Raw genomic sequence first — 23,528 nt, forward strand, 5'->3', positions numbered from 1 at the left:
TAGTCCTACCAAGCAGGTAGAGAATGGATTTTCAGGGGTTGCGGTGGCGAGACACAAGGTGTCCTGGTGTGTCATGTTTGCTAAAGTGACCCAAACATTTTGTTTAGGTTGTGAGACCGCCCATCCTTCACCCTGAGGCAGGTTTCAATACAGGCCGAACACACCAAGTAGGAACCCAGCGAGGACCGGCATCTGTGGAAACACAAGCATAACCCCTTCCCCAGGTTAATAGCTCACATGGTCCACTCCACTGACCAGTAATTAAGTTTTTAACATGTACTTTGATGCCTTTTTGTAAATTCTGTGTTGAAAAAAGAGAAATGTTGAAAAAGAGGAGGTAGAGAAGAATTATCCCAATAATGGAGAAAGTTAAGAACATAAACTGCTTAATCTAAACATGACTGTGGTGGCTCCCCAATCATTCCCCCTTTTTGTTTTTGAAGCTGCTGCTTCAGCGTGCCATGTGCACGCTCAACAATTGCTTGTCCAGTTGGGGAATGAGGAATTCCTGTAACACGAGTAACACCCCACAGATTAAAAAATGTTTGAACTTTCTGTGAAGCATATGCTGGGCCATTGTCTGTTTTAATTTGGCGTGGCACCCCAAGCATAGAGAAAGCTGCCTGTAAATGTTGAATCACATCTTTTCCGGTTTCTCCATTATGTGCTGTTGCTACCAAAGCATGAGAATAAGTATCAATAGAAACATGAACATATTTCTGTCAGCCAAATTAATTTATATGAGTAACATCAGTTTGCCAAATCTGTAAAGCCTGCATACCTCTGGGTTTAGTACCAAAATACACTGGAGTGTGAGTTCCTTGGCAATCAGGGCAGGCAGCTACAATAGAGCGAGCTTCAGTATGGGACAAACCAAACTGCCGTCATAAAGCTCGAAAACCTTGATGAAAAAATTGATGTGATAATACAGCTTGTTGCTTCGTGTTAGGAACAGTACTCAGAGTCATAGCAGAAACAAGAGCATCCACTCTGGCATTACCTTCCATATAAAATCCTGGTAAAGTGATATGACTCTGGATGTGCATGATAAAATAAGGTTCTGTTCGTAGTTGAATACTTTTCCAGAGTTCTAAAAGCATGTCAAATAGTAATTGATTGTCTGACATGGTCAAAACCACTTTTGTCTAGTCGAGAAACTAAATTAGCTACATACACTGAGTCAGTTATAATATTTACAGAAGTAGAAAAAATAGAAAAAACAACAGCCATTGCACGCAGCTCTACCACTTGTGGAGAACCATTTTGATATACTACTTTGTTGTTCCAGTTGTTGTTTTCATACCATACTACTGCTGCTTTACCTGTTTTTCCTGAACCATCTGTAAAGACAGTGGGGCCTTTCACAGGTTCTGGCTGGCTTAAATTTTTCTGACCAAATGGTATTTCTCGAGCAAACTTCAGTAGCGGATGTGACGGTAGATTATATGATATCTGCCCTTGAAAACCCGCCATAGCCGCTTGCAGCTCGGAATTGTTCGCCAGACACCATTCAAAGTACCAATTTTGAACAGGTAAAACAATCATAGCTGGATCACGTCCTGTTAGTTCTAAACATCATTTTCTGGCTTTTATGATTACATCAGCAATAAGTTCAAACACTCCAGGAGCAGTTTTTCGTGGCCGGAAATAAAAACATCCATTCTAAAATATGTCATGGGTCATCCCACTCAGAATTCCACTGCACCAAAGCACCAAATGGCACAGTTTTGTCAATTAATACAAAGAAAGAATTGTACCAATTGAGACAGATCTCTTCAAGAAACAAATTTCTTGTATATATATTGTTCCACCATGTGAATTACATTTAACGCTTCCTTATTTAATATTCTGGGGTTTGTTGGATCATTGGAATTTTTTAATGATTCCAATAAAGGTTGCAACTGCGAATTGGTCAGTCCAAGATAGGGCCTTATCCAGTTCAAGGATCCCATCAGTTTCTGTACATCATTGAGTGTCTTAACCTCAAGGTTGAGTTTCACAGGTTGGGGCACAACCTGCTTGCTTGTAATTGTCATTCCCAAATATTTCCAGGGTTCTATTTTTTGCACCTTTTCAGGGGCAATAACTAATCCATATTGTTGTAACAAATTCCTGGCCAAATTTTTCATATCATTCAACTGCTCCTTGTTGTCTGATGCTAACAGAATGTCATTCATATAATGATAACAATAACTAGTAGGGAATTTTTCCCTTACAGGTGACAGAGCTTGTGCTACAAACCATTGACAAATTGTTGGCGAATTTTTCATGCCCTGCGGCAGAACTCTCCATTGATATCTTTTTGCCGGTTCTGCATGATTGATAGAAGGCACAGAAAACGCAAATTTTTCTTTGTCTTGGGAAGCTAACGGTATCGTAAAAAAACAGTCCTTAAGGTCCATGATGATGATTTCCCAGTCTTGAGGGATCATGGCAGGTGAAGGCATGCCTGGTTGCAGAGCCCCCTTCATGGCCATGACAGCACTGACTTGCCGCAGGTCATGCAAAAATCGCCGTTTTCCTGATTTCTTTTTTATCACAAACACTGGAGTAATGGGCTCTGAGAGGGTTCAGTGTGTCCGGCAGCTAGTTGTTCTGCCACCAATTCTTGCAGGGCCTTTAATTTTTCAATTGGTAGGGGCCACTGATCCACTCACACAGGGTTATTTGTTAACCAAGTTGAAACAAGCGTGGGTTGTCTAACACCCTGCAGCACAGTGGCCCCCGTTAAAAATCCGTGGTAATTCTCACCCCCCATTGCGACAAGCAATCCCTCCCCCATAAATTGAGGGGAGCTGCTGTCACATATGGTTTAATGACTGCCTGTTGGCCCTCAGGATTGGTAGTCACAACTGCTGTGGCTGCCGTCCTTGCTCGCGCAGATCCTCCCAGCCCCACTACCCCCATACCAGCGTCCTCTGTTGGCCAGGTGGACGGCCACAGACAATCGGCAATAATAGTCACCTCGGCTCCGGTGTTCAGGAGCTCCGCAAGCCTTACTGTGGTTGGCGATCGTCCGCGAGTCGACAGCGTGCACGTCATATGTGATCGGGATGATGAAACAGTCTGAGACCAGCAGACTTGAGGGGGTCCCGTAGAGCCGAAGCCTCCATCGCATCGCAGTCGCTGTTCTGCTTTTGAAATACAACTCAAAAAAAGAATAAGTTGAGCAATGCGAGTACCTTTTGGGACTGTTACGAGTGGGTAGGGGGTTGAAACCAGCGCGCAAATTTGACCTGTAAAATCGGCATCAATAACTCCTACATGCACAATTAGCCCATTTAACGTGCTACTTGATCTTCCCAGTAGCAATGCACTCAGTCCTCGTCCTATAGGACCCCTTGCATCAAGAGGGACCTTGACGATGTCTTTTGTGACTACAGTGACTGTGTCGGCGGTGGACACATCCAGCCCTGCTGAGCCAGCTGTTGCGGCAGATAACTGTTTGCGGAGGGGAGTTGGCCGGCTGCCGGGAGGGGATTTGTTCTCCTCCCGCGCCCTCTTGTGCTCTTTTTGTGGTTTCCCTGTAGCGGCTGCCCATTAGCATGAAATTTGGAACGACATTGTTTTGCAAAATGTCCTGGTTTTCCGCATTTCTTGCAATTAATCTCCGGTGGGTTGTTGTTCACCAGTTGTTTACCTGGTGATGTTTTGTGTGGACAAGTTACCTTGATGTGCCCTTCTCTGCCACACCCAAAGCATTTCCCTGAATTTCTCATAGCATTGGCTAGGGCGGCCACCGTGTGTTCCACTGTCCCAACCTCAGAACATGCAGCCACCATGTCGGGAAGAGAAGGATCTCCTGGTAAAGCCTGTATTATCTTTTGACAGTCCTCATTAGCATTATCTTTTGCTAATTGTTTGCACAGCATTTGTCTTAACACCTCATCTTCTACCTGTTTTTCCAGTGCGGCAGATATTTTTTCTACAAACTGTAAAAAGGGTTCTCTGGGGCCTTGGCGGATAGCAATGTATTTTTGCTTCGGAGCTGCCATTTCCATGGTTCGCTTTAATGCCGTAATCCCTATATGCTGTGCCTGTTCGAGAACAATCGGAGGCCACGTAGCCTGCAGCTGAGGGTTACTATACGGCCCTTCACCAAGCAAAGCATCCTCTCCAAGGCCTAACCTCGGGTCACCCTGTGGCAGTCGTAAATTATTCTGCGCTGCTGCGCGTGCCATCTGCCTCCAAGTAGATTGAAACACTTGCAACTGCACGGGCTGAAACAGCACTCGGGCGAGATGCGTAATGTCATATGGGCACAGCAGATCTGTGCTGATTATTCGAATAAGTTGCATCACCTCAGGAGAATTGATTCCAAATTTTTGTGCTTTATTCTGCAAATCCTGCACCACTTTCCAGCCAATTGGATTGTGCTCACCGTGCTGGTTTGTGCCTGCAGCAGCTTTGAAAACAGGAAATCTGTCAGGAGCCTCTGCTGCTATGTCTACAGGCTTTGGACATGCTGGTGTTGGAAAGCACGCGCTGAGGCGTTCAACTAGATCCCAGTTGCCAGCTTCGGCAGCATATCTCCTAACTCCCTCCCAAAATCGATCAGGGGATCTTGGGACTACAGTTATTGTGGGTGGAGGGAGACTCCATGGCTGGGCTTTTTTCATTATGGTTTTATCTGCAAGATGCAGAATTCGCATAGCAGCAGTTAGAGCTTCTTCTCCCTCATTTTCATTTTCGCTCTCACTTTCCAGCTCCATGTTATTCGCCGGATTCGCCGTGTTTTCCTCCTCGGGGGGGGCTGATGGGGTCACCCCTTCCGCTGCTGCACCACTAGGTGGGGAGGGCCCCTCATCGCCCCGTAAAATATTTAATGGCGGAGGAGGAGGAGGTGGATGAGGGCGTGATCTGCTTTTGCCCGTGAGGGGTTTCCTGCCTGCTACCGCTGATGCTGCGGCATCGGCTTCATTTGTTCCTTGGCCACAATCTTTCCCCTTCCTAACATTTTCTGGCTTCTCATCTTTCTTTTGCTCATCATTCACCTCACATTCTGCTTTCCATTCCTTCAGGGTCTCGCTTAATAGACGCCATATGGTCGCCAACTCACATGCCTCTTTCTGTCCTTTAGAGATCTCATCGAATATTTTCCATCCTACTGCTTGCCATGCACTCACATTGAATGCAGTAGCTGTTGTGGCTTCAAAGCCTTGCATCTTACTCCATATCAAAATCTTTTCCAGGCTTTGTTCTGTGGTTTTAACCCCTTTTCTTTTTAATAGGGCTTTCCAGGTAGACAAAATCGTCTCCTCTTCTTTTGTTAATTGCTGCCCCATTCTAACAGTTTTGTCCCAGGTGGCTCACCTTTTTAGGTCAGGTTCAGGTCCGGACCAAGCAGACTCCCTCTGCTCTCGGCTTCACCAGGCTCTGTCTCCGCAGCTCTTCCCACCACCAGTATACTCCTCCACAGCTCTGCCGCCGCCACTATACTCCTCTGTAGTGCCAGATTTATCGCCTTTAAACGATCACTTCGCCCGAACGCATCGGGGTCACCATTTGTCGCAGTACAGGTGGACACGACAAGCATCAGATTGTACAAAATGGCTACTTTATTGTTCTAACAAACCTTTTCATTACCTTCTTCAAAGTATGTGTTCATATGTGATTGGTTTAGTTAGTAACTAACAGTTCATGATTGGTGAGTCGTCAGGACGGTTCCTCTTATCATTGTCTTGTCTGCACAGCTCTTCTCGGGACTTTCCAGACTCTCAAGGATACACTACAAGCTGCTCAAGGTCACACTGCTCACGCATCGTCAGGCATTCTGCAGACCCGCTGCATTCCCCGACACTCTGTATCACTCTTTAGCCATCCAAATAAATTCCTGGTTCTTTTACTTCACACAAACGGAATCCTCCAAGTTACGTCCTGACTTCCATTACCAGCTGAGACACTATAAATACTGTTAAACGCAAAGCAATGTTTTTTTTGAATCGGCAGCACATCTGCAAGTGTCTAAGTGACAGGGTCAGTACACATTTTTCAGAAGAGTGAGTCCATTACTCTAGATTACATCTAACAGCAGAACATTTCACTATGTATCCAGAACACTGTGGTTTCATTAATAATCTGGGAAGTTGTGGGTTGTTTGTTGTTTTTTTTTTTAAATTGCAAAACTATGTAGCATCCATGTGTCATCATGTACCAAACTGTTTGGGGGCAGTACTACAGCTGATGCAAGGCAGTATTTTGAAGACACATGGAATTCAATTAAATGGAAATACTGAGAACTGTATGTAACAGTCCGTAATGTTAAAAATCTCCAAGATGCTGTATGCTTGCAGAAAAAAAAGGAGGTTGAAAATAGCAGCATTTACCAGGGCTATGCTCTCTGAATGAACACACCTACATCTCACATTCAACATGTAAACCTTAAAAATCAAACTTACTTCTGTATAACACAGTCTGAAACTAAAAATCTCATCAGACACTAATTATGAGTCTTACTTTGCTTTAGAAAGTGTTACACTTAGATAAAATGAACACTGAGGATGACCCCTTAGTAAATAAACTGGTAGTTGACAGTTTTTCTTCGCTAATAAACCAAATACTGTGTTACTGAAGAGTTATTGGAAGGCCATAACCTGTAAGAATATTATAAAAGTTATTTTACAAGAGAATGCCATCTCACTTGACTGTAGGCCCACTTATCCTGAGACTAAGATATATGTAACTATAACATTCCAGAAAGCTGCTCAACCTGTCTTTAGAGAGCTTTTCTGTAAGAAAGAAAAAGAACACATTTACCATAGTAATTATTTTTGTAGAGAGAAAATACAGACTTGATCAAACAGCAAGTGATAATGCAACTTGATCAAACAACAAAGGATAACAACGTGATCAGTGAAACTATTTGGAATTTGAAGTACTGTTTATAAATAAAAAGTCAGCATGAGGTCTTATTCTGAGGTCAGATAGGAATATAAAAAACTACAGCTCTGCTTCACGTAATTTTCCCCCAACTCGAAAAGGACTGCCTTCTGCTTGGAAAACATTCTGTGGAAACCTCGGGTAGCCACACAGACACAGCAACTGCTTTACTATCCTCCCATGCCCCGCCTTTTTTTTTCCTCCCCTTTTTTTTTTCGTTTCTTATTGCAACTTTGGAGCAAGAACAACTACTTTATGCTGATTTTATTAAAAAAGACCAAAACAGAAGTCATGAACAACTTTTGTATCATTCTATTTATATTCAGTATTCCTTGCAGAGCCCAGAATGTCTGCTTGTTTAATATAATCAACGTAAAAATGTCCTAGGTACAAAATAACCTTCTCTCTGGATACTTCCTACACTAGCTACCAATATCTAGTATTAGATACTGTTGCATGTGTATGTTCATATGTATTTTGATATCTCACCATCAAAATACACGTGCGCAGAGAGAGGCAGAGTGAACCCTGTCACTCCCTGAACCACGGAGCACCCTCCGCTGTCAGAACAGAAGCCCGCAGATGGCACATCTGCCCCGGGGACTCGCTCGCCAGATCCCGCAGCAGGTTATACACGCTTCTCTGCTGTAGCTCTGAAATGCAGACACGCACATGCACACACACGCACACGCAAGGCAGTGGTTTCAAAAACACAGAGGTTGAAGCTATTTTTATTGCTTTTTTAGAAGAAACAAAGAGCAATTATAAAAAGCATTTTAAGAATTAGACCATTTCCCCCAGGTAGCTCACAGTTTGCTAAGCCATTCCAGATTCTCAGCTTCGGCTAAATACTACCGCTGCCGAGTGCATCAACAGGCACCACCACATGTGCTACACAGTCCACAGCAGGCTTCAGTCATACGTGTACGCCAGTAAAAACAGATGCAATGTTTAATTCCTTTGGGACAAACATTTCGTTCTCCCTGAGCTTGTTTCTGTCTTCACATTCCATCAATTGCTCAAAACTTCTGTTTAAAAACAATATAAAAACCAAATATACACACCATACATACAAACTGCTTGGTGTCATGTTGCCAACAGAGACATTTTAAACCCTAACAGTTGTGCCTTTATTTTCCTCTGACTCTCAAATGTTTGTAGTATGGTAAGGTATTTCAACTAAGTATTTTTTAAAAATGTCCTATCAACTGGAGAGAAACGACATGATGACACATTTGGAATTTCAGTCACTGGTTGAGAGCCCTTCCCAACTACAAAAGAACATTTACTTCTGTCCCCACTAACAAAGGATGCATTCCTGTTATCTTCATTTTGCACAGGCACAGTTTATGGGCTGGATTTATAAACCTGAAGTCTGAAAAAAGCCAGGGACTTCAGTAAAAAATGTTGCTTAACTAAGCTAATACACCCAAGCCATTAAAAACAACAGTTTAACCAAAGAGAGTTGGCTTCAGTTTACACCACTGTTCCCTTAGCTTTGATTTTACTACACTTGAAGCAAAGATATAGTTGATTGATTCATAGGAAAGATCCCACATCTGCGATCGAGTCAGATTAAATGTTTTTGCAACCAGCTCGTATTCTTGCGATAGATCTGTTGCAAAGACGCCTTTATCATCTGTCTGGAGTTACATTGAAAGAAAAGAAAAAAATAAGTTTTAATTAGTTCCTCTACCTCAAAAAGGGGGTTTTCTACACATTACAAACCAGTTTTATCTTGCTGTTTCACATTTTATTCCATGGTTCTTTCATCTGTTGGTAATTACTTATTTGGTAATTACTTTATTTGCCCTATTTTCACTCAATAAATTATTCAAACATACAAGAAAATTTCTTGAGGTGATGGCACAATCTATCAAGTAAATAGGATTTCCTATTAAAATTGCTAGAAAGATGGCTGTCAAATGATGCATACATGCAAGCTATGTCAGGACGTGTACGTCTCCTTATGCCTCTTTTCCCTTTCCTCAGGACTGGGAACTAGAGCATACTCTGTATTCCTACATCTTCAAGTGTCTTGCCTTCCGCACTTAGGGTCACCTAGAACAATTTCTTGATACTGACTGAAACACTAGGCTAGCATCAAAAACATGTGATCAAGAGCCACCTAAAGATTATTCATCTAAAAGGAGCAAGTTAGGATTATTTAAGGTTTAATGAGATTACCCATCTGCATCTCGGAGTCCTTGAGTCCCCACAGAGAAGAATGCTAACTATATCCTGTTAAACTTGAGACACTGTAGTATCTCCTCCTACTACTCTTGCTTTTATAGGCCTTTATGGGTAAACTGCTTCCTTACGTGACTTTGTTGCTTATCTAGGCTTTTCACAATTGAACATCTCACAAATAAACTCTAATCATTAATTATTTTTCACCAGATACAACAGAGTTCAAACTCAATAATAAATATTTTATACAATAAAGATTGAGGCTTATTAGAATAATAAGCACAATGCTCTAATAGATATACACACACTTGGACAATGCTCCAAATTACAGGGGTTAAACCAACAGGATGATAGTAAAATCCTGCCAATGCCAGCAAAGTACTTGGCACCTCAACATTTAAGGACCTTAATTAGCTGTCAAGAAAACTCAAGAACTCTCACCCAACATGATAAAAACCCAGGTAAGCACAAGCTTAAATGCAAACATTGGACCAATATGTTTAAGAGAAACCTGTCAGTATGCAGACAGTTAAGAAGTTCATCACAGCATAACTGATGATCTTATCTACACAGAAAAAAAGGTCTTGCTTTACTATAAAGCCAAGAAAAATACTAAAAACTCCCATTTGTATTACAAGCATTTCTCAAACAGAACATTATGATTTCCTATAGGCAGATGATGTGATGCAAGGTCAGAAATTGTTAGTAAGTCTGCTCTGATCCATAAAAGGAGACATACTTCTCCAATTTCACACTAGTTTGGCTCTTTGCCTAAGTACGTGGTTAAAGTCATAAAACTTACACAAAGCACTGTAGGGTGGCCCATGTTGTACCAGTATCCAAAATGGTGTTTGTCACAGGAAGGCACTGTCTGAGTTTTGATGTTTGATGTCATGCAAAGTTCTAAGGGGAAAAAAAGAAGAAACAAGGACATGTATCAAAACAAAAGACATGTTTTTTGACACACTAATTGACTTATTTCTGTTCCTGAATGAAAATTAAAATTAGTTATTGATGTTTCCTTGATTTTCTATGCTTCAAATATTTGGCAGTATCTTCTGAAGAAAGTTAGGTAATCAATTTCTTCTTAACTACTGGCTAGGTATAAAATTTAGGGAGCTTGCAAACCAGACACAGAAACACCACACAGCCTGGCACAGTAACTAAGAGTTATGATTTAGTTTTGTTTTCATCTGAGACATCAATTGTTGTCTGCTGCCACAAATATGTCAAAACCACAAAAGCGTTACCACTGCACCTCTATAGGCAATCCTCTTGCGTACGCTGCCACGTTTTTCTAAGGCACCTCTGGTCAAATCAAATCAGAGTTACTAGATCAGCAGTAGGTATGATATTCTGAAATCTAGAGATCACCAAGTAATTTTCTTAGCTTTTTTTCTTACCGATAGGTATATGATTCTGTCGAACAAGTGGCACTAACTCTTCTGAACCTGCTGTTGCAGAGTTGAGAAATGTTCCATGTCCAATTCTGTCAGGAGGCAGGCCCAGGAGAATTTTGGTCTCCTCTTCTTGATTTGGAATCTAGAGAGGATATATTTTACATTCTGTCAAGGCAGCATAAAATAGCACATTAAATAATTACAACGACTTCAAGTTCTATTTTCACAGCATATCTTATCCAAAAGAAAGTGTTAGGGATACTAACTATCTGCACTATTACCCCGTAAAGAAAGAAGTAGTGCATGAAAGTAACTCTTAACTTGGCATTCCAAACTGAAGAAGCCATAATCCTAAACTGGTATATAAAAACAGATGATCACTATTTGCAGTTCTGAAGTACTTTCAGTTGGAGGCCTCAAATCAGCTTTGTGTGCTTCAGTTTCAAAACTACACCGTCCAGATGACCTTTAATGCCAGTTTTACACAGGGATTAAAAAAATGGCACATGAAGAACTTAAACTGCAAGAGGCAAAACCAACCAAACAAAAAACAAACAAAAACAAAAGACCACTGAAACATTAAGAAATAAATTTTCAGAGAAGCATGCAGGAATATCCTGCAAAAGCCTCCTTAATAAAATAGAAACAAGTATAAATAGGCCTGTGACATCATAAATCATGCTTAATTTCCTGAAGAAACGGTTTCAGTATTTATCAGACTTAGAGTAAATTTCAGCCACCATTTCAACAGATTGTATGGAGAAGCTCAACTCTCTCTACTGATACAAACAGAGCTAACAAAACTACTCATGAAAATGTGTGAATTTTACTATAAATGACTTCCGATAAAATACCAGGAGGGAAAGAGTGGATCTCTCACACCTAACCCCCAACAGATACAGTACAGTAAGAAATAATTTGGCAGTTTTGATACAGAACAGATTGTTGAAGATCTCTCCTTGTTTTCTTCTCTCCTGTCAAAATGCCCCAAACAATTACTACTTTGGCCTGAGAAGTTCAAAACGTACAGAAATTAATTTTAGTTTCATCAAGGGTTTTATATAATGGGAATTAGAGAGAAGGACCAAAATAAAGAAAATTTTTACCTCTGAAAGATGCAGTGCCAGCCTTAGACCTGCTTTTTTTGCTTCCGAGAGCGGTTCCAAAAAATCTTGACCATGTCCTGCCTTGAAGACAGAAACACATTACCATGCTACAGTTTGTTTCACAAAACTCCTCCTATTACAGTAATTAGGAAGTCTAGCAATACCAAAATACTTAATTCAAATACAGTTACATTGAATTATTTTTCTTTTCCCATTACCTCAGTTTTGAATGCAGCAAGTCACATTATGTTCTGCTATATGGGCATAATTTAGACAAATTGGTCAAACGTCAGCAGTGCAGATGATGATGCCCAACACTGACAAGCCAATTGTCCTGATTTTGATATCCTTTCTACAACTATCACCTAGAGCTATTTCACTTCAAATTGACAGCTATCCTCAAACATTTTTGCTTCTTAATATGCAATAAACATTTGGTGCGTCTAAACAAAATTTAAACTGGTGTCAGCTTGCAGTATTATTTTACTTGCCTCAACCCAGTCAATCTGCCTGGGACAATTTAGTAACAGACACTTCCCAGATAAACACTACTTTTCAGCGGTTCTTTTTTCAGTGTCATATATATTAATCTATCAACTCTTTGTTAGAGTATCTGTCCCTTACGGCAGCAGGGATTAACCTGGTATCAAGATGACATATAATCCATTCAAACTAGCAACAAACACTGGACAAAAACTTGTAAGAACACAGTATGATTAGAACCACTTGCTGTTACACAACATTATATATTTATCTTCAAGAACAGACCGAAACAGAACAAAAACTTACGGTGGGATCACCACTGAGGTCAAGTCCTACTACAACCCCATCAGTGGAGAGAAGGAACTCTTCAGCAAGTTTAACAGTCTGCTTTGCAACTGCCGGGCCACCTCGTCTATTTATTGCTATTAACAATCTAGAACAGAAAAGTACATATTAAGTATGATCTGTAATATTGGGAGACCAACAAATCTGATACCAACAAAAATGGCACTTCACATCCTTCATGGCTGAATATAAAGAGTATTTGTATAGGAAACTGTTCAAGGAATGAATGTACCAAAGTGCAGAGGGACACAAATTAGATAAATACATTAGCCTGTGAAATGCAATAGCCATGGTGAGCGGGAGGGCAGGGAACAGTACACTGCTCATTTGCTGCCTGCACTATCAGGCGAGCAACCTTTCCGTGGTGCACACGTGAAGAATAAGAATTCTTCGGCTTCCACGAAGAAATCTAACAAGGGGTTACCGAGAGTATAAAAGACAGGCAAGCAGACTGCCTGCAAGCAACCGCTGACTCCTTCTGAAACTTTTCTGCTGGTGAGGACTACCTCTCCTTTACAGCAGGTTGCTTGTAGAGCTAATCAAGCAGTATCTTTGCAATGACTCTAGGCTGTGAAAAAGGAGTCTTTAATGCAACTTCCATCAAAAACACTGCTTTTCCTGAAAATGTTGCAGAGAATTGACAGTTTTAGAGCTGAAAAGCTTTACCCAGTTTCATTCTCTATCAGCAAAAAGGAAGATAAAAATTCAGGTTTCCATATGCATTACCTGTTTCCATGCCATGTAGTCTAGTTAAAGCATTATTTTCTTTCCTACACTGACGGGTTGTAAACTTCTCTGCAAACCACAACCGAGCATCGGACTACACAAAACCCTGAAACAGTGGTACTCCATGTGCTTTATTTACCTTACATCTATATCCAAGCCTTCTTCTTTACACTGCTTTATACCCTCAAGTACAGTTTCAACATACATCCTTTTGGTCATACCTACAAATACACGTACACATTTGGAATAAGAATATTTGAATTAATTTTGTTATGTTGCAGACCCAGCTCTCTAGCCTCCTAAGTTTCATTTTGCAGCTTTGATTTTAGTCCATAGTCTGCTAATCTATATAGTTCTAATTCTGTTTATAAATATAGCTTTACTTTGAAGCATACATTTGAATTAAGCCTCCTCCTAAGCATCTGGAAGAAAGAAAGTAACTTAGTGTGAACAACAGAGTAGCAACAGGACTTCTTTTACATGTTTCTATTAAACAACATCTAAAAGAAAATAACGAAGTAACAAAAAGAAAATATATCAGCTCTTACAAATATTAGCAGACTCAGATGTCATACTAAAGCGAATAACCCAAATTCTTGGGTAGAATTATAACCAACACATTTTTGTCCTCAAAAATCTAATAGTAAAGTAACATGCTTTTATGTGGTTAAATCTTTGCTTTTATATTTGAAGTATATTTTTATTGAACCAACTAAATTTGACTTTACTTGTTATTAACATAGTCTTAACTAAGTTTTATAGCACATCAGACTTACAAATCAAAAACCGGAACAGACTGTACCTGTGGACTTTTCTTCTCTAGGAGTGCTCCTCAATTCCAGATACTTGACACCATCATCAGCAAATTCTTTAATTACATCTTTAGTTATCTGATTAAGAAACAGTGTATTCAACAACATGAAAGTAATGCTTTTAATTACTTATATTTTCCTTTACAACTAGAAGACCCAGTTATTTTGGGGCGTGGAACACTTGCAAAATTTTCAGGCCCTATGTGTTTTTAGTGGTCTCCATTTCTGGAAATACTACCCCACAGAGGGCACCTTCGGTTCCCTCAGTGATACTAAAGAGAGCTAGGACAAATGAGAATTTCCTTGTCTGAACAAGAATACCCCTCAAGTGGTACAGTTATAACCCCTCCCACAGCTACTGTACCTTTCTGTAAGTTTAACAGGCTGCCTAAAAGCCCCTTTACCGGAGGAAAGAAAAGGACACTACACCACTTTCTGCTCCCTATTTTGATCCCACAACAGGTCTCCTTGACAGTTTTGTAATCCCAGGTGAACAAAGGACAATTCTAGTTCTGTAGTTTTGGTACGTAAGGAACCAAAAAAGAAACAGGAGAGTACGGTAAATCAAAGCTTTGGTAACAAGGAACAGACATTGCATCTTTTAAGACATTATTGGTCCAAGCATCTGAGTGGTCATAATGACCGCCATATTGGAAGCTCCTCACTTTCACAAAAATTAAATGTAGAATTTATAGAAAATCCTGTGGTTCTACATTAATGTGTTTTACAATAATAATTCTGACCTCCAACTGATGGGAACCATTGTTGGTATTGTTACTTGGAAATCAATGCTGTTAATCCAACTAATTTTGACTGTGTGTATTGCTTGCTTGTTTTAAGTGAACTTTTAATTAACTTACCAGTAAAATATCTTCAGTCCTAGTGGTAATCTGATAGATGATCTGAAACATCTGAAAACATCTAAAATAAAAAGTTAAAAAATTAACTGGACAAATGTTGAACAGTAAAATGAGTATTCAAAAAAAAATAATCTACACTTTGAAAATATGTACTCGCTATGCTCAATTAACCAGCTTGTTGCTTAAAATAGAAAGACCACCTGAATGGCGATTTCTGATTTTAGATGCTAACAATGCATTTGCAACAAAAATTATTATTACCACAATGTTTTCTGAAGCACGAAGAAAACATGAGGTTTCCAAAAAAAGGAAACTACATGAGTCAAATTTCTCTGAAGAACGTATGCTACAAGGGAAAATTTTCAATCCGTTAAAAAAGGGAATTAATCAACATGAGATTTCCATTTAGGCTGCAAACATCTAAGTTACTCTACAGATACAAGTAGCAAAATATCTAACAGGTTGTACTGTAACTAAAACTTGAATATGTATTTTCTGCAGTCAGTGTATAAGGCCATACATTCCTCTGCTTTAAACTTAATTAAAAAGACATGCAGCAAATGTTCATCACACACATACAGGTGTATACTTACTCATCTAAGGTTCTTTTCTTTCCTTTGTCAATCATGGTCATGCCATTCTGGATCTGAAGGTATGGCTTCTGGGCCATAAGTTTCTTCATAGTGGCAGAACTGATACAGCCGTTCAAATGAGCATGAAGTTCCTAGAGAAAAAAAATATCCTACGGATTTGTGTGTGGTGAAAAGGATGGCTTCTGTATCTGTTTGCATTGCTGTTCTTGTGTCCTACAGTATTGTTTCACTCTGAGTTTGAAAATAAAAGTAACAGTTATCTCTGTGTTTGGCTAGTAATTGTTGCCTCATGCTTTTGCATGCACGGGTTCAACTGGGACTTTGGGGTCCAAACCTATGATCCTCAGCTCCATTCCTCACTTCACCTTTGCTCCTTCTTATGATCTCTTGGCTTCTGTCGTATGGAAGGGGTCCCTAGTGCCCTCCCAACTAATTCAAAATGTATCTGCAAAGCATCGGCTTTGTTATCTACCCCCTCGTCCCCCTGGAACGCACCCCTTCTCACTGGGAAAAGAAAAATCAGAGAAGTATTTCCTCAAGCCTTTGATTGGAAAACGTGTTGAAATTGTAACTCCTTCAAGATCAGTTATTTTAATTTTGTGAAGTATTACATTTCATATTCCTATCTGGAAGTATTAAATTGACTAGCAGAGGAAAAGAGGTCAGATTCTCTTAAGCTGTGGAGGTGTGTGACTCCAACTAAACACCCGGAGCTATGGCTGCTTACCACCTCTGGAAATCAAGCCCGATACATACTGCTACTGCTACTACCGCGTGAAGTTTTTCACAGTCTTACAAGCGAGATGCCTCACCGACTTCTGCTAGACATTAAGCATAAACCCTGAAAAACATCCTACTGAAACGGAGCACGAGAAGACAAGCAGGGACGGTGTAATTCGCGTTGGTTTTGACGGTGCACCTGTGCATTTATGGCCTAAGCTCTCGGTTGGAGTACGTGCCATCTGCTGTTTTGCACGTCCCGGACGGGAACACCGATAAGACCGCCGTGACACGTACCCAGCGACAGCACAGATATAGCCTAAAAGTAAGGCACACCCTTCGGGACGTGGGGGGGGGGGGGGGAAGCGTTATCCGAGACAGACGTCTCGGGCTAGCCTCGGGGAAAAACAGGACAAACGAAGGAAATCAAGATCCCGCTCAGCTGATGTAACTGGAAGATGAAACGCCAAGAGCCGCGAGCAACCCGGACAGGCAAAGGCAGCCGCCCACCGCGCCTGCCCGCGGGAGGGATAAAGCCCCTCAGGAAAAGCCCGCCTTCGCCCCGCAGAGCTCCGAGAGCCCAGCAGCCGCCAGCTCCAGCGCCCCGGCCCCTCGGGTCCCCGCACCCCGCCCGGGGCCGCCGCCCGAAGGACGGGACGGGCAGGGTCCCGGCCGCCCCCGCCGCTCACCACTTTGGGCAGCCGCCGGTAGAAGCTGAGCGCCGGCTCCGGCTCCGCCGCCATGACGGCGCCCGTGCCGGCGGAGGGCGGGCCGCGGCCGGGGTCACGGCGACGGCGGCCCCGGCCCCGCCTCGGCCCGGCCCGCCGGTTGCGCTCCGCCTCTCCCCCCCCTCAACCGGCCGGGCAGGGCCAGAGCGGGGCAGCGGGAGCGAAGGCGAGGTCGCAAACACCACCGTCGGTACTGAATTCCACACAAGCTTCAAGTTTATTCAAGGGACAGGGGGTTCGGCTCTACCGCACCTTCGCGCTAGGCAAGCGACGGTTGGAGGTCGCCCGGCCGAGAGGCAGGCGGGCTCCTTCGGGTACCCGCGGGAACTAAGGAAGCACGTCCTCCGTAACGGCACCGCGTTTGCCACAGCGGCGCGGTACGAAGTCGTGAGGGGACAAACGCCTCCGCGATGGTGCCAAGCCTTTTTTTAAAATCAGCTCGGCGAGCGTGCTAGCGCAAGAATAGGAATCGTACCTTTCGCAGATAACGCGGGTCAAACCCCACCGGAATACAGGCATGCTGGAACAATCCTAAAATCTATTTCAATTATTTTATGTTTAGCTTTTAGTGTTACTGCAATCTAATTCTAAAACCCCCACAATTTTAAGTCAACAAGTCACTAAGCAAATGTTAGCTCTTGCTGTATCCCAGAGCAAGAGATGAATGTAATTAACATCATAAAACATGGTGATCCACATACGGCTAGAGTAATTCAGGCAAATAAATTATCCTACCACAAAGACAAACAAACAAAGAAAAAACCCCAAACCCAAAACATTGCTGACATATTTCAGGAAGTTAGCTTTAAAGTTAAATTCAAGCATACAAAATTGAAGTAAACAACTCAATATTCAAGTCAGTTCGCATCTCTCTTGATACTTGACAAACATCCAAGTTCAAGCACACTGCAGAGTCGGGTTAGCCATTCAACTTCTTTCATAGAAAAATAGCATGTCCATAGAAGAAAGAAAATGAATTTCAACTTACTCAGTGATCCACTCTTTTATTTTACCTTAGTTAAAGGCGAACTAAGTACAGATACTGTACATTAAAACATATGCACATAGAAAGAACAGTTGTTCTTCATTCTACCTTAAAGGCTCAAATCTCTACATTCTTTTATTTAGAGCCCCTTCCAAGCAATTACTCCTCTCTGAAACGTGTTGCACCCACATTTAAATATAAAGAGAACCATCTGCAGGTCCCACATAGCCAACACCTATTAGCAGCACATCAATTAGTGTCCATATTCCAAGTCCACCAAAGCTGAAGAGTTTTCCCAGACCTTCCCGCCACTGGCCCAAATAGAAACGATCGGCACCAAATCCACCAAGAGTGATGCTGTAAGAATAAAAACATGATTCGTTGTTATTTTTTTTTAGAGGAACTCAGTTTGGGTATCCATACACACTTCTTTCTGACATACCTACAAGTCGATGACAGTTTTGCTCTACCTCATTTGGGAAACTACACATTTTTTGTACAAGAAGAGTGGAATGGGTTTTTAAATGAGAAAGCTTTTGATGAAATAGCACTATTTCTTTGCTAATTAATACTATCCAGAGACTTGAGAGTTTTTCATTCGTGACAAGTGATAAAACCCCAAACTCTCAAATTTATAAATGTGTCTCAGCTTTTCTAAGCTAGCAGAAGCTAAAAAAAACCCCCAAACCAACAAACAAGCTATAGAAACAGACCGAAATGCTAAATTCATCCCCATGCAGTAGTCAGGCAACAGTAAGTTTCTCCAGCTGGCGGCAGAGAGAACAACTCTTGCTATAAAAGGAAGTACGTTAGATCGCTTTCTTAATCAGAGTCTTATTGTATCTTTGGTCCAGGAATAGAGTCTCACTACCTAATTTATCATATTAACCACTTCTGAAATACTAAAATTCAATGAAGAAGGTCTTACGACCAAAAGAACCGTTACTCTCAAATCGCTATTGTGGTGCTCTAATGCCTTAATATTCCAAAAGTAATCTAAACAGTTTCTTTCAATACTGCTACACTTGTCTCTTCCCTAATAATTTAAAATGCAAGAAATTTCATCTTAAGGCATTTCTAGCTGTTGCAGCTGGGAAGGAAGCCGTAACAAATGTATATCAACTATAGGCAGCTCAGTGACTTCTATCAAATTCAGAAAGAGCTGCATTCATTTCAGATGCCGAGAAGTAATTTGGACAATTTTCAGCCCTAATTTTTTAAAACATATACAAAACTCGGAGAAAAAACCCATAAATCTGCAGGGTTTTTTTTTTTTTGAGCATTGGTACCTCATTTGATACCATACAGAATAAAAGCCCAACATGTCCTCTCTAATCAAAAAATGGATCGCTTTGTGAAGCCTAAGTATGACTGGCCTCTACTGTGAAGAAAGTACATTCAATGCAGAAATAGGGTAAATGTTTTCTCTCAAGCTCTGTTTATGGAAGACAGCTAGTATCACAGCATATGAAATCTTCAGGCATCCTATGACTCCGAATTCTAAGCTAGACTACATGAAATATTAGTTAGCCAGTACACCATTAAAAAATACCAAGCAGAAAAACACACAAACTGAAGATTTTATAGACAATTAATCTATTTCTAATAGCATTATCTATTTTAGCTCGACATTATCTAACAGTTCTTGTGTACCTTAGCGCCAAGGCAGTAGACCACTTATAACCTCCAGTCCAGTTGCAATAGAGCATCTTAGGAAAGACACGATTACCTAAACATTAGAAAACATTCAAACCTTGATGTAACAAAACAAGGACCACATAGCGAGTAAGAAAATGACAAGCAAGAAAATAGTCTGTTTTCCTAACAAGAGTCTAAAAGGGTTGACACTATCTGAAACAAACACTGTCAACACAAAAGCTCATATATACACTACAGTCCCTTGTTCCATCAATCTTTGTCCTACATCAGAAAACATGCGAGGTCACTGAACAAACAGGGCGAAAATTAAACTAGTTGGGTGAAACCAGCATGCATTTTTTTAATTACCCTACTGAGACATTTGACATTGATTCTGTTAGTGGTGTCGAAATTAATTTAATTCGTACAAATTGACAAAAATAAAACAAAACTACTTTCTCTCACGTGAAGGTATACAACAGTATTAAAAGCCAATGTCTACAGTTAGATGTCACTATTCTGTTTAAAAATTAACATGTAACTATAAAAAAATTCAATAGATTAATCAAGGTGGAGGCTGTTACTGCAGTGGACAGTGTTTTGTATTTACCCATTACAAAATATCACTTTGTATCATTGTATTTACCCATTACAAAAAATGTTAAGAATTCTTTAGAAAAAAAGCCTCTTCACAGCATGTGTTTTAGCCCACCTTACCTAGACAATGAATATGATCCCGTACTGTACAAGTGGCATTATATCGTTGTCGCGGACAAGAAACCGTCATGCAGTTTGTAGAATTGGTACACACATAATCCGTTGTTGCAAGCTGCCAGCAAAACTGGCACGTCATGTTAATTGTGAAGTTCTCCTGCTCCTGGTTATTCTGATCCTACAGAAGGACAGCATTATCACTTCACTACTAATCAAAGAAATGCACAGCGTGCAGCATCAAATTACATCTCACAGGTAGACGTTTTGGGCAAAATAACAATTACCCTCTTTGCTACCTCTATGTAGTCAAGTAAAATAGAAAAATCAACATTAGAAAACTGACAAAGAGCTATTAAAGCACAGGTTAACGTTACTGCTTCCTCCAATCTAAGGCTACTGCCAAAAGGACGACTCATTTGGTCTCACCTGTAAGATCCATTTGTACCTCTGACAGATATTCAGCCTCCCCACTCTCAAAATGCGTCAGTTTTGATTGGTCAACAAATTGATTTAACCCAATTGCACGGCTGTGTAACAAAAAGATCCAACGCAAGAAAGGCAAAACAGAGAAGGGTAGGTCTGCCTCTTCAGCAACAGCCTACAGTTGAATTGGATTAAATGTATCACAGATCTGCAAACCTGCCTACGTAAGAACCTGGAAATCAATTTTTCTGTATTTTATGACAAGATGCCACAGTTTAATTAAATGACTTAAATCTGGGTTTAAAAGTAACAGGTTACTTACAACACAATGAACATGTGGCTTGACTTTGCAATCAAAAGTGGCTGGCTTCCCATATATACAGGAATAGTTTGTGTTACATGTCATGCAGTCTGGTGGCAATCTACTGCAAAGCCCGTTGCTAGGACATTTAGTCACGTAAGATGGAATTTCTGTACTTTCTGAAAGGTGAAATATGTGAATAAAAATTAAGAAAGTGAATTAAAAAAGCTATATAAGCTGAAGTATATATACACACTTTTTTTTTATACATATACACACACTCACACATATGCACTGACACTGCATAAAGGGCTTTCCTTATTATCCAGGGAACAGCAGTACAAGTTTGTGTTGTGGGAACCACTGCATTAGCCAAGCGAGCTACACCACATAGCAGGGTAGCCTGCAAGATCTCACGGAAGTTCTGTACAGGACAGCCCAGCAACACAATTCAGTACAACACGAGAACAGAGCTTAGTACGGATTTAGTGCTGCCTCAGCCAGTGTTTGTCAGCAGAAGTAATCAGTTTAGGTACAGAAGCAGGTTGACACATGTAACCTATTTTTAGTTCAGGTCTAATTAAGTTTACAGCTAGCTCAGCCATTTGCTGTTTGTATGTGTTCATTATCACCTCTTAAATTACTAGCAAGAACAGTGTGTCAGCCGGTCCTGATGCACCCCCTAGTGAGCTTCAAAAACTGTATTTATGTTCAATAGGGAACAGTAACAAGTTCCTGCAGAATGCTGGAGTCTTTCAAGAATTTCCACCATCCTGGGAGGGTATAAAACACATGAACCACAATGGCAGTTTAACTGGTTGTTTTCTACTTGTAAGATCTTATATGGACCAATTTTCTAATTATATAATCCAAACTAATTGTTAAGGTCGTTGAAGAGTAATTCATAATGTGTTATACTATAATGTCTTTTACCACTGTAAAAGCACGTACAGGCTTCTGAGATGTATAATTCAAGAACTTTACTACAAAACTCGAGACATTGAGGAAAAAGGCTCATAGAAGAAAAACAGAAGAAACAGTGTAATATTGTACCTGCTGCTTTAAAATAAGGAGTATTTGTACTTGTTGAAGTTAGACTTTTTGCCAGTGTAGACTGTGGCTGTGAATGCTTTGTGGTCATCAAAGATCCTGCTGCAAGAAAACAAAAATGGAGAAAGTGATACTTCTAGAATAAAATTCATCTTCAGAAACAGTTTGATTTCAGCACACTGATAGGAAATTACAAGTGGGAAATGTAATGAGAATTAAAAGGTATAAAAATCTATTTTCCTGTTCTATAAATAGCAGAATGCTTGAACATTAAAATGAGCATTAGCACCGAATTGTTCCTTTTACACGAGAAACCATGTTTATTTCAGTTCAGTCTTATTTTTTGATTCTTGCAAAATAAAAACCACTGCTCATAAAGCAGGTGTTACACAGTATTTGCTACCAAACAACACCACTCCATCAAGCAAGGCTGCTACTTCTTTGATAGAAAGCTGGAATAGAAAAACTGGCTGGCAACCACGGCTGCATTTGTGCGTGCCCTTCACGTTTGTCTCTGCGCGACCGCCGCAATTCCGAGGACCGTGGGCCGCTCAGAGACGGGTAGATCTGCCTGTGCCCGAGCCCACGAGGCAGCACACCCCACACCCACAGCACGAGTGGGCCATGCCCGGGTGGAAGCGCAAACCCAGGTCTGGCACACCTGCCTACCCCGTCGGTGCCGAGAAGCCCCGGTACCTCCTCGCCCGTTACGCTTTGGATCACGCAAAATTCTGCGACGAGGAGTACGCACAAAGGACTCCATGTAAGCCCAGAGCGGCAGGCGAGCCGGTGAGCGGGGCCTAGCCCGTCCTTCGCCCTCGCACCCGGCACCCCAGCACGAAGCGCCAGCCCTGCAGCGCACAGTTACAAGCAGCCATGCCCCAGGCACCTGGCTCCCGCCCCCCCTCAGGGAAAGGACTACGCATCTGCAGCAAACCGAGGTCACGGTCACCTGCCGCGCTCGGCCGCTCAGAAGCCGGACCCGCCAGGGCCGCGTTCGGCCCGGCTGAGGACACCGTGGAGAACAGCCCTCACCTGCCGGCGAGGGGCTGAGGCGCCGCCGGGCCGCGGGCTGGCAGCGCCCGGCCCGGCCCGGCCCAGCCCAGCCCAGCCGAGCCGCCCGCGGGCAGGCGGCAGCACCCTCCCCTGCCCCCCAACCCCCCGCCCCGGTCTGGGCCTCGGGGAGCCCGGGCAGAGCGGCGGCGGGCCGCGCTCACCGCGGCCGGAGAGGACGTAGAGCTGTGAGAGGAAGAGCGCGAAGCCGCAGAGCCGCCGCAGGGCGCGCAGTCCCGCCAGCGCCGCCATCTTGCCAGCCGCCGCCTGCCGGCTCCGCCGCTGCCGGCCTTGAGGGGGGCGGGGCCGCCGGCTGAGCCGCAGCCCGGGGCGGGGCGGGGCGGGGCGGGGCGGGGCCGGCCCCTCCGCTGCCCGCAGGAGGGACGGACCGCGGGACGGCGGCGACCGCCGAGCAGCGGGGGGTGGGGGGGCAGCCCGGTACTGCCTCTCGCCCTTCCCGCCACCTCCCAGGGCTTCCCCTCGGGCCCTGAGGCCACAGAACGCAGCTGCTGCTTCTACCGA

The 23,528-nt window shown here is 42.3% G+C and overlaps 3 protein-coding genes across 5 annotated transcripts; all 3 read right to left on the minus strand.

The window, feature by feature from the left end:
• Positions 1 to 178: 178 nt before the first annotated feature.
• Positions 179 to 7,372, minus strand: LOC142039135 (uncharacterized). The gene is made up of 2 exons (XM_075045421.1): positions 2,965 to 7,372; positions 179 to 192 (listed from the first exon to the last, which is right to left on the minus strand). Exon 1 carries the CDS (start codon positions 5,283 to 5,285, stop codon positions 3,378 to 3,380), a length of 1,908 nt encoding a protein of 635 aa, XP_074901522.1. The 5' UTR covers positions 5,286 to 7,372; the 3' UTR covers positions 179 to 192; positions 2,965 to 3,377.
• A 222-nt stretch (positions 7,373 to 7,594) lies between these two features.
• Positions 7,595 to 16,907, minus strand: MAPDA (N6-Methyl-AMP deaminase). 2 transcript variants are annotated; one of them, XM_075045422.1, is made up of 10 exons: positions 16,804 to 16,907; positions 15,395 to 15,525; positions 14,802 to 14,862; positions 13,932 to 14,019; positions 13,269 to 13,350; positions 12,365 to 12,491; positions 11,576 to 11,656; positions 10,473 to 10,611; positions 9,872 to 9,972; positions 7,595 to 8,522 (listed from the first exon to the last, which is right to left on the minus strand). In XM_075045422.1, the coding sequence occupies exons 1-10, from the start codon at positions 16,855 to 16,857 to the stop codon at positions 8,331 to 8,333; spliced, it is 1,056 nt and encodes a 351-aa protein (XP_074901523.1). In that variant the 5' UTR covers positions 16,858 to 16,907; the 3' UTR covers positions 7,595 to 8,330. The 2 variants fall into 2 exon arrangements, with proteins under 2 accessions (XP_074901523.1, XP_074901524.1); XM_075045423.1 differs by lacking the exon at positions 16,804 to 16,907 and adding an exon at positions 16,207 to 16,229.
• A 923-nt stretch (positions 16,908 to 17,830) lies between these two features.
• Positions 17,831 to 23,304, minus strand: TM2D3 (TM2 domain containing 3). Of its 2 annotated transcripts, none has more exons than XM_075045424.1 (6): positions 23,171 to 23,304; positions 21,957 to 22,055; positions 20,925 to 21,082; positions 20,183 to 20,357; positions 19,481 to 19,556; positions 17,831 to 18,184 (listed from the first exon to the last, which is right to left on the minus strand). In XM_075045424.1, the coding sequence occupies exons 1-6, from the start codon at positions 23,256 to 23,258 to the stop codon at positions 18,019 to 18,021; spliced, it is 762 nt and encodes a 253-aa protein (XP_074901525.1). In that variant the 5' UTR covers positions 23,259 to 23,304; the 3' UTR covers positions 17,831 to 18,018. The 2 variants fall into 2 exon arrangements, with proteins under 2 accessions (XP_074901525.1, XP_074901526.1); XM_075045425.1 differs by having other exon boundaries at positions 21,957 to 22,052; positions 23,171 to 23,300.
• Between the last annotated feature and the right edge of the window lie 224 nt (positions 23,305 to 23,528).

This window comes from Buteo buteo, chromosome 13 (assembly GCF_964188355.1).
Source record: "Buteo buteo chromosome 13, bButBut1.hap1.1, whole genome shotgun sequence".
In the NCBI taxonomy this organism is placed as follows: domain Eukaryota; kingdom Metazoa; phylum Chordata; class Aves; order Accipitriformes; family Accipitridae; genus Buteo; species Buteo buteo.

What these genes read in the sequence shown, in the direction of transcription:
- LOC142039135 (XM_075045421.1), bottom strand. Translation starts at nt 5,285, where the DNA reads ATGGGGCAGCAATTAACAAAAGAAGAGGAGACGATTTTGTCTACCTGG.
- MAPDA (XM_075045422.1), bottom strand. Translation starts at nt 16,857, where the DNA reads ATGGCGGCGGAGCCGGAGCCGGCGCTCAGCTTCTACCGGCGGCTGCCC. An exon ending in ACCGGCGGCTGCCCAAAGTG is followed by an intron (nt 15,526 to 16,803) that starts GTGAGCGGCGGG and finishes TTTTTTCTCTAG; the next exon opens with GAACTTCATGCTCATTTGAA. An exon ending in ACAGAATCATATACCTATCG is followed by an intron (nt 9,973 to 10,472) that starts GTAAGAAAAAAA and finishes TTTTCCCCTTAG; the next exon opens with AACTTTGCATGACATCAAAC.
- TM2D3 (XM_075045424.1), bottom strand. Translation starts at nt 23,258, where the DNA reads ATGGCGGCGCTGGCGGGACTGCGCGCCCTGCGGCGGCTCTGCGGCTTC. An exon ending in CTACGTCCTCTCCGGCCGCG is followed by an intron (nt 22,056 to 23,170) that starts GTGAGCGCGGCC and finishes GTTTTCTTGCAG; the next exon opens with CAGGATCTTTGATGACCACA. An exon ending in TCTACTGCCTTGGCGCTAAG is followed by an intron (nt 18,185 to 19,480) that starts GTACACAAGAAC and finishes TTATTCTTACAG; the next exon opens with CATCACTCTTGGTGGATTTG.